The sequence below is a fragment of the Rhinopithecus bieti genome, unplaced genomic scaffold, assembly GCF_001698545.2.
Source record: "Rhinopithecus bieti isolate Rb0 unplaced genomic scaffold, ASM169854v2 scaffold_81617, whole genome shotgun sequence".
NCBI lineage: Eukaryota > Metazoa > Chordata > Mammalia > Primates > Cercopithecidae > Rhinopithecus > Rhinopithecus bieti.
Window position 1 is genome coordinate 1,568,602 of NW_016841754.1, and position 7,800 is coordinate 1,576,401.

General features: G+C 40.7%; 1 protein-coding gene across 1 annotated transcript in view; it reads left to right on the forward strand.

Moving 5' to 3' along the window:
- The window catches only part of NMI (N-myc and STAT interactor), a 28,578-nt gene that overhangs the window by 8,402 nt on the left and 12,376 nt on the right, over positions 1-7,800 (forward strand). The window contains exons 4-6 of the mRNA XM_017866076.1: positions 3,312-3,474; positions 6,432-6,538; positions 6,626-6,812. Coding sequence (XP_017721565.1) covers positions 3,312-3,474; positions 6,432-6,538; positions 6,626-6,812 — 457 coding nt within the window. The remainder of the gene's footprint in view (positions 1-3,311; positions 3,475-6,431; positions 6,539-6,625; positions 6,813-7,800) is intronic.

A 7,800-nucleotide genomic window follows, 5' to 3' on the forward strand; every position in this document is an offset into this window, starting at 1 on the left:
TTTTTAATTTTTAGAAACTAGAAGGAGCCCTTACCAAATTCTTTTAAAAGTTTGTAGACTCCTCAGAGTAGATTTTTTTTTTTTGTTTTGAGACGGAGTCTCGCTCTGTCTCGCCCAGGCTGGAGTGCAGTGGCCGGATCTCAGCTCACTGCAAGCTCCGACTCCCGGGTTTACGCCATTCTCCTGCCTCAGCCTCCCGAGTAGCTGAGACTACAGGCGCCCGCCACCTCGCCCGGCTAGTTTTTTGTATTTTTTTTTTATTAGAGACGGGGTTTCACCGTGTTAGCCAGGATGGTCTCGATCTCCTGACCTCGTGATCCGCCCGTCTCGGCCTCCCAAAGTGCTGGGATTACAGGCTTGAGCCACCGCGCCCGGCCTATATAAAATTCATTTTAAAACCTTATCATCCATGGCACCACCATTTGTAATAGTTCAAAATGGAAAACAACCCAATGATTCCTTCATAATAGAATGAGTTAGTGAAGCGGGATATAGTCATATGATAGAAAACTACACAGCAGTGAGAACGAACAGATCATAACGACATGCAGCAACACAAATAAGTTTCATAAACACAATGTTAACACAAAAAAGACGGATGAGGGCGTACCATATGCTTCCCTTTAAATTAATTAAGCAAAAGCAGGATGTTTGAAGTTAAAACAGTGGTTACTTTTGGAAGCAGGTAAGACCCAGAAGGGAACCCAAGAGAGTTTCTGGAGTGTTGTCATGTTTTGCCTGTCATCTGTGTGCCAATCACGTATGTGTTAGCTTTGTAAAATTTCATCTTGCTGTACTTACGATCCATGCATTTTCTATTATTTAGGTACACTTTAATAGATTTACAAAAGCAAACATTAATAAAATTTACTAAAAAAAGATGGTCATTAGCAAATCACTGTTGGATCGAATTCTGACTTTTCTCACTGAGTTCTTTTATTATTATTCTCATCCAAGGTGCTTTGCTACTTTAAATGAGTTTCACAGTTTAAAAAATTGGACATATATTAATCTTCACTATTTAAATTCTCTCCTAAATTTTCATGTATTTTAATTATACATAATTTTCACCCATTTTTTTCTTAACAACTCAGATTGTTAAAAAATTAAAGCATACAGGCTGGGCGTGGTGGCTCATGCCTGTAATCCCAGCACTTTGGGAGGCTGAGGCGGGTAGATCATGGCGTCAGGAGTTCAAGACCAGCCTGGCCAAGATGGCGAAACCCTGTCTCTACCAAAATACAAAAAAAAAAAAAAAAAATTAGCTGGGCATGGTGGCGGGTGCCTGTATCCCAGCTACTTGGGAGGCTGAGGCAGAGAATTGCTTGAACCTGGGAGGCGGAGGTTGCGGTGAGTTGAGATTGCGCCACTGTGCTCCAGCCTGGGCGACAGAGCGAGACTCCACCTAAAAAAAAAAAAATTAAAACATTGACACTTTTGTTTCTGAAGTGGGAGATAGGAGATTGAATATCAGGAAGTGAGGTTTTCTGTGTTTTAAGATGGGTGACTTTGCAGAAGACTCTGTTAAGATTCTGGTTACTTCTCAGACTGGAGCTAGAATCATGCAGTCTTACAACCCAGAGAGCCTTTAGAAACCAGCCAGCCTTAGTCGACCCACTTTGCAGAGGACCAAACCCATGATCAGAGAGCTGAAGTGAATTTGCTCTCTCACAGTGTGGTCAGACATAGAATCAAGCTTTCTCACTCTAATTTCAGAAAGGCCTTGGCTCCTCAGCATACACTGGGTATTTCTGCATTATTGGGTAACAGTCTGCCTTTTCTCAGACATTGTAGATTGTTTTGATGTCAGCCTTACCGTAATCAGAAGTTCCACTGGAGTTATGTGTACAGGCAAAGAATAAATGTAAGATTAAATCGAATTACTCACTGAATATTTCTCATCTCTGTGTCATTTTCAGCATGTAAAATAACCATGGGAAGTAGAAATGCAAGCACATAGCTCATTTGTGCATTTATGTGTGGTTATACAAATCTGTTAATCCCAACAATTCTAAGCGGCTAAGTATAACCACCTACCTTTATCTTTCAGGTTACAATTTTTTTGTTTGTTTGTTGGTTTGTTTTTTTGAGACAGAGTTTTGTTCTTGTTGCTCAGGCTGGACTGCAATGGTGCGATCTCAGTTCACTGCAACATCTGCCTCCCTGGTTCAAGCGATTCTCCTGCCTCAGCTTCCTGAATAGCCGGGATTACAGGCGGTTGCCACCACGCCCAGCTAACTTTTGTATTTTAGTAGAGACGGGTTTTACCATGTTGGCCAGGCTGGTCTCCAACTCCTGACCTCAGGTGATCTGCCTGCTTCAGCCTCCCAAAGTGCCGGGATTACGAGTGTGAGCCACCTGCCCAGCCTCAGCTTACAATTTTCGTTGATACTGTCCCTTCTCATTTTTTATGAACCTAAGTTGTGGTAATGGTTAAAAGTTGATGGGCAGGTGTTGGGGAAGGTGGAATTTGTAAATTTGATAACTTTAACATCCTCTAATTCTGGGCCAAGTGTGGTGGCTCACGCCTGTAATCCCAGCACTTTGGGAGGCCAAGGCAGGTGGATCATGAGGTGAAGAGATTGAGACCATTCTGGCCAACATGGTGAAACCCTGTCTTTACTGAAAATACAAAATATGAAAATTAGCTGGGTATGGTAGCGCATGCCTGTAGTTCCAGCTACTTGGGAGACTGAGGCAGGAAAATTGCTTGAACCTGGGAGGTGGAGGTTGCAGTGAGCCGAGATCACACCACTGTACTCCAGCCTGGCAACAGAGTGAGACTTTGTCTCTAAATAAATAAATTAATAAATAAATAAATAAATAAAATTATCTACTTCTGGAGTCTTTCTTTTGGATGAAATTATCTGGATTTGAAATACCATATTATACCCAACACTATATTTCATACTTTGCAGGAAAATTAAACATGCTATCTAATGATTTCCTTTTGAGATAGTCTGTTATTGACACTTGTTTAAAAATTCCTTATTTATATGAATGATGTAGGCTTTAGAATTGAACACTATATAATATTGACAGTTTGAACACTGATTAGAAAAAAGTGAGAGGATTATGTATTTTAATTTCATCTGTGAAATGATATTAAAAGATCAGCATTTGATTACTTTACTGAGTACTTACATGGGAAAAGCAATTACTAAAGAGGTTAAGTAAGACCATACTCAATATTCTATAAGGTTCTAAAATCAGTGGGGAATGAATTATTAGTTGACCAAATTACATTATCATTGGAAGAACTTAAGTTATTTCTTGTCTTGATTTTAATCAAACATTTTCATTTGGATTAGATTAAAGAGGATATTCCTGAAACAAAGATGAAATTCTTATCAGTTGAAACTCCTGAGAATGACACCCAGTTGTCAAATATCTCCTGTTCATTTCAAGTGAGCTCGAAAGTTCCTTATGAGCTACAAAAGGGACAAGCACTTATCACCTTTGAAAAAGAAGAAGGTATGACTAATGTTAAAAAATATGACGATGTTATTTGGAAAGCACTTTCATAGACATTTAGCTATTACTTCGCTAATATTACTTTGCTTATATTATTTCTTATCCTCATAGTGACATTCTGAGGCAGGTATGATTATTCCCATTTTACAGATGAGAAAACTGACTCTGAGACAAGTGCTTTGAATATGATCTCTTATTCAGAAAGCCATGACTGTGGGACTTAAATCCAGGTGTTATGATGATGTCCAATACCAGCCTCTTTCTACTCCACATGCTACCTCCAAATAATGATAGTAATATATCAAGGTAGTAGAGCTTGTACAGTTCTCAGAAACATTATCACATTTTATACTCACACAATGCCATAAATGTAGGAGGATAGGATAGTTATTATTGTGTACTTTAAATATAGACATGCAGAGCCCAGAAAACAGATTCTGAGGATGTTTAAGTGATTTACCTAAGGGCACATAGCCGACGAATGGGAAGAGCCTGGGAGTCAGAGATTTGGGATGAGACCTGATGTTTGCTAAGTCTGCCATGGTGAGGGCCCCTAGTCAGAGCTGGGGGTTCCTGAATGGGGAGGATCTGGCTTTGAGTGCCAGGCTTGTCCCTTCCTAGAAGCATGATTTGGGATGGGTTCTTTATAAACCTCAGTGTTTTATACAGGTGCTTCATGGTAGTTCCTACTTCATGAGGCTGCTTTGAGTATTAAATGAGAAATGTTGATAAAATACTTCGCACAATGTTGGACACTTTATGCAAACTTAATGAATGGTAGTTGTTATTATTGCTACATGTTAGGCATTTTTCAGATAAGGAAACAGAAACTTAAAGAAGATAAGTAACTTGCTTAAAGTCTATACAGTTAATTGCAGAGCTGAGAGCCAAACCCTGAGAGTCCATGTACTTCCACTGGGCCAATATTTCTCTCGGTAGGCCACCAGCCCAGGCCTTTGTTCTTTTATTAAGTTATGTGATGAGGGACCAGATGGTGTTCCCAGCCCTTCCAGTGCTCATTTTCTGACAGTCTATAACCCATGTTTCCTGACAACTGGTGCACCACTGTAGCCTGAAAATAAATGTCCAGCAGGTCAGTATCTGCATGTAGAAGACATACATCGCTGGTGTGTTTTCCTTCACCCTGGAGCTACTGCTACAGCTAGAAGAGGAGTCCAGGACTCATATTGGTGACTGTCCCTGGTAAACGGGATATAACTAAAAGATAGACATAAATGAGGATTTGGGAGGCAGGGTTTCTGCACAGCAATTTCCTGGGAATGTTGGAAATGGAATTCTCTAAAGAAGCACCTACATCATTGCTTCTACCCTTGACGAGGCTCTGAGCTCCTGATCTCCTGGGACAGCAATAGGTTTGAAACACAATTAAGTAGGAGTTGGCTCTTGATTGTCAGAGTCACAAAAGTTGAAACACAAGAGGTCCCTCTCAGCTGCATCAGATCACCAGATGTTGGGGGTTTGCGGAGGAGTGGGAGGGAAAGAGGATCATCTGAGTATTACTCATCGATATTTTCTGTTACTGTCTGTTGTCATTAGCAAAAAAACACAAAAACACAAAATAACAAAAAACCATCATCCAAGTTATAGAGTCATATTTTGGTACATTGAGTTGAATTCCCACATGGCCAAGGCCCTGCCTTCTGGCCCTTTTTTTCTCTTCCTCCAGCTGTGATGTGGTGCCATCTGGTCTGGTTGTCATAAACACATATGAGATTTTATAAGACAGAGAGTGAATGTCACTTATTTTCATGATACATTGGAATAGCAGCCCCAAATATCAACAAGTGAAGTGTTATAAACTCATGCCACACAATTAAAAATAAATGCCCACTCACATTTTAATTGACATAGAGTTGCTTTTGGAGTGCTAGTGACTTTTAGCATTTTACTAAACTGCTCCCATTTGCATAGGTAAATTAGACTTGACGGCTTTGTGATCAATATAGCAGGACTATCAACTTTTTAAAGAATGATTTCAAGAGTATTTTTGCAAAAGTGAAATTCATCATTAAGTATGACAGAAAAAAAGACTCACTCTTTGATATTCCAGCCTATGTAGTCTTTAACATGTAATCTTTGAGGAGACAGAGAAAATGAATATATATTGCTCTAGTGCTTGTAACATATGAAGGAGTAACAAATGATAAGGTTAAGTAAAATCAAGACTAATTGTACAAATGACACTTAGCCATGAAAATTTTCCCAGCTTACTGAACATGGGAGAATTTCTGGCTGTGTATTAATGTACTAGAAGAATCCTCTGGTAATGGTTAACAGTGGAAGGAAGGGTATGTGGCTGGGCTGAAGTAATATATGAATTCTGGAAGATTGTTAGGCTTATCTCTTAAGAGATAAGAGAAAAGATTCATCTTATAGATGAATCTAGAACCTGAGAACTTCTACATTGTGATTTTGCTGATGTACTTTGACATTAATATATTCTACTTTGGAACTAAGAGCAGTGACTCATGCCTGTAATCTCAGTACTTTGGGAGTCTGCTATGGGAGGATCACTTGAGTCCAAGAGTTCCAGGGCAGCCTGGGCAACAAAGCGAGACCTCGTCTCTACAAAAAGATTAAAAAATTAGCTAGGCGTGGTGGCATGCACCTGTAATCCTAGCTATTCTGGAAGCTGAGGTGGGAGGATCTCTTGAGCCCAGGAGTTTGAAGTTACGGTGGGCTATGATCACACCACTGTATTCTAGCCTCAGTGACAGAGTGAGATCCAGTCCCCCTTCCCCCTGACCCCCCAAAATATATATTCTATTTTGGTGGCAAGACCATTATCACTTGGAACCACCCCTGCCAAATTTTAAAATTAGACCCTTTAATATTAAAGAAAATTAAAATATTCAGGATAATTTGTTCTTAAACCAAAAGCATAACAATTATTAAAATATTGGAAATTAATACTTCCTTCCTGAATTATTTTTCAGTTGCCCAAAATGTGGTAAGCATGAGTAAACATCAGGTGCAGATAAAAGATGTAAATCTGGAGGTTACGGCCAAGCCAGTCCCATTAAACTCAGGAGTCAGATTCCAGGTAACAGGATGATTAAAATTTTTTGGATTTCTGTTCATCATAGGCACTTCTCTTATCCATATTTCTGAACATCAAATCATTTTCCAGGTTTATGTAGAAATTTCTAAAATGAAAATCAATGTTACTGAAATTCCTGACACACTGCCTGAAGATCAGATGAGAGACAAACTAGAGCTGAGCTTTTGTAAGTCCCGAAATGGAGGCGGAGAGGTGGACCACGTGGACTATGACAGACAGTCCGGGAGTGCGGTCATCACATTCGTGGAGACTGGAGGTACTCCTGGGTGTAGAAGGTTAACAGATGCTCTGCCATTTCAGTCATGTTCTGTTGTTTCTGAAAGTATTCCTATTCTACTTCTTTTATTTGGAATGTATTAGCATGATAGTTGGGGATTTAAAAAAACCTTATAAAATAGTAGAGTGTAGGAAATTATTTCCAGGGACAGTGCTAGGAACAATAATATTGCTGCAGATAGGCAGGGTGCGGTGGCTCACCCTGTAATCCCAGCACTTTGGGAGGCCGAGGCAGGCAGATCACTTGAGGTCAGGAATTTGAGACCAGCTTGTCCAACATGGCGAAACCCCATCTCTACTAAAAATACAAAAATGAGCTGTGCATGGTGGCGGGTGCCAGTAATTCCAGCTACTCAGGAGGCTGAGGCAGGGAGAATCGCTTGAACCCGGGAGGTGGAGGTTGCAGTGAGCCAAGATAGCCAGGCATAGTGGTGCATGCCTGTGGTCCCAGCTACTCAGGAGCCTGAAGAAGGAGGATTACTTGAGCCCAGGAGGTCGAGGCTGCAGTGACCTGTGATTGCACCACTGCATTACAGCCTGGGAGACAGAGTGAGACACTATTTCAAAAAACAAAATTAAAAAAAAAAATTGATGGATTAGATTTTTTCATGACAAAGTAATACATGCTTTTTTAAGGAGGGTGAAATAATACAGAACGCACATTTAGTAAAAATGAGACATTTCAGCCGGGCCCAGTGGCTCATGCCTGTAATCCCAGCACTTTGGGAGGCCGAGGCAGGCAGATCATGAGGTCAGGAGTTCGAGACCAGCCTGACTAACATGGTGAAACCCCCGTCTCTACTAAAAATACAAAAAAATTAGCCGGTGTGGTGGCGCTCGCCTGTAATCCCAGCTACTCGGGGGGCTGAGGCAGGAGAATAGCTTGAACCCAGGAGGTGGAGGTTGCAGTGAGCCAAGATTGCACCATTGCACTCCAGCTTGGGTGACAGAGTGAGACTCCGTCTCAA